The sequence below is a fragment of the Penaeus monodon genome, chromosome 28, assembly GCF_015228065.2.
Source record: "Penaeus monodon isolate SGIC_2016 chromosome 28, NSTDA_Pmon_1, whole genome shotgun sequence".
Lineage (NCBI taxonomy): Eukaryota > Metazoa > Arthropoda > Malacostraca > Decapoda > Penaeidae > Penaeus > Penaeus monodon.
In genome coordinates, this window is record NC_051413.1 from 4,878,127 (window position 1) to 4,878,877 (window position 751).

Genomic DNA, 751 nt, shown 5'->3' on the forward strand with positions numbered 1-751 from the left:
CCCTAAGCCCAAGAAACGAGGTCGACCAGCGAGGGAGAAACCAGGCCCCAAGAACAAACGCCTGATCAAGCAGCTCAAGCGTCTGATGGACATAGTCATCAAATATGAAGACAGGTAAAAGCCCTCTTTCCACCACTTAGTATGAGACATTTTTCACGTGTTCGGGAATTCTCTCATTCAGAGCTACCTGGAATTAGGGATTGTGCTCTGCTGTGTATTTTGTAAAGTAGATAAGAGTTGTTTATGATAAGTGTTGGATTATTAAGCATTTTGGCATATGGGTATGTAAGTGTCTGCAAACATTGTATTTTGCACCATAAGTTTCTGCCAGGCTTTCTAACAGTTCAAAAGATTTATACTGTGTATATAATATATATGCATGACTTCAGATTGTACTATACAGGTAGAAAGTAGTTCTCAAGTTTCTTGTAAATTTTCTTTTTTTGTAACACTGTCTCTATTATGAAGTAATGGACTTTTGTCCCATTCCTAGAGTGTGTTAACACTGTTGTGCACTACATGAAGGAGAAGGGTCTTTAAGTGTCTTGGGGTAACCATGCAGCTGTTTTTGATTGGATGGTTACTGAATTTCTATAGTGGAGATAGTTGGTCTACAGCCTCATCAAAAACGAATGAAAGAAAATAAAGAACTCTGTCTTGGTGTACACTTTCAAAGCCCTCTCCATTTATGCTTTCATGTTTGCTCTAGGACTAGGACAAATAGTTCGGGAAAGAGGTGAGTTTGTATGGA

General features: G+C 38.9%; 1 protein-coding gene across 1 annotated transcript in view; it reads left to right on the top strand.

Annotated features, from left to right (window-relative positions):
• LOC119591307 (transcription activator BRG1-like) overlaps positions 1-751 on the top strand; it is a gene marked incomplete at its 3' end in the record, with an annotated part of 18,291 nt that overhangs the window by 16,596 nt on the left and 944 nt on the right. The window contains 1 exon segment of the mRNA XM_037940034.1: positions 1-114. This exon segment is cut by the window's left edge and continues 95 nt beyond it. Coding sequence (XP_037795962.1) covers positions 1-114 — 114 coding nt within the window.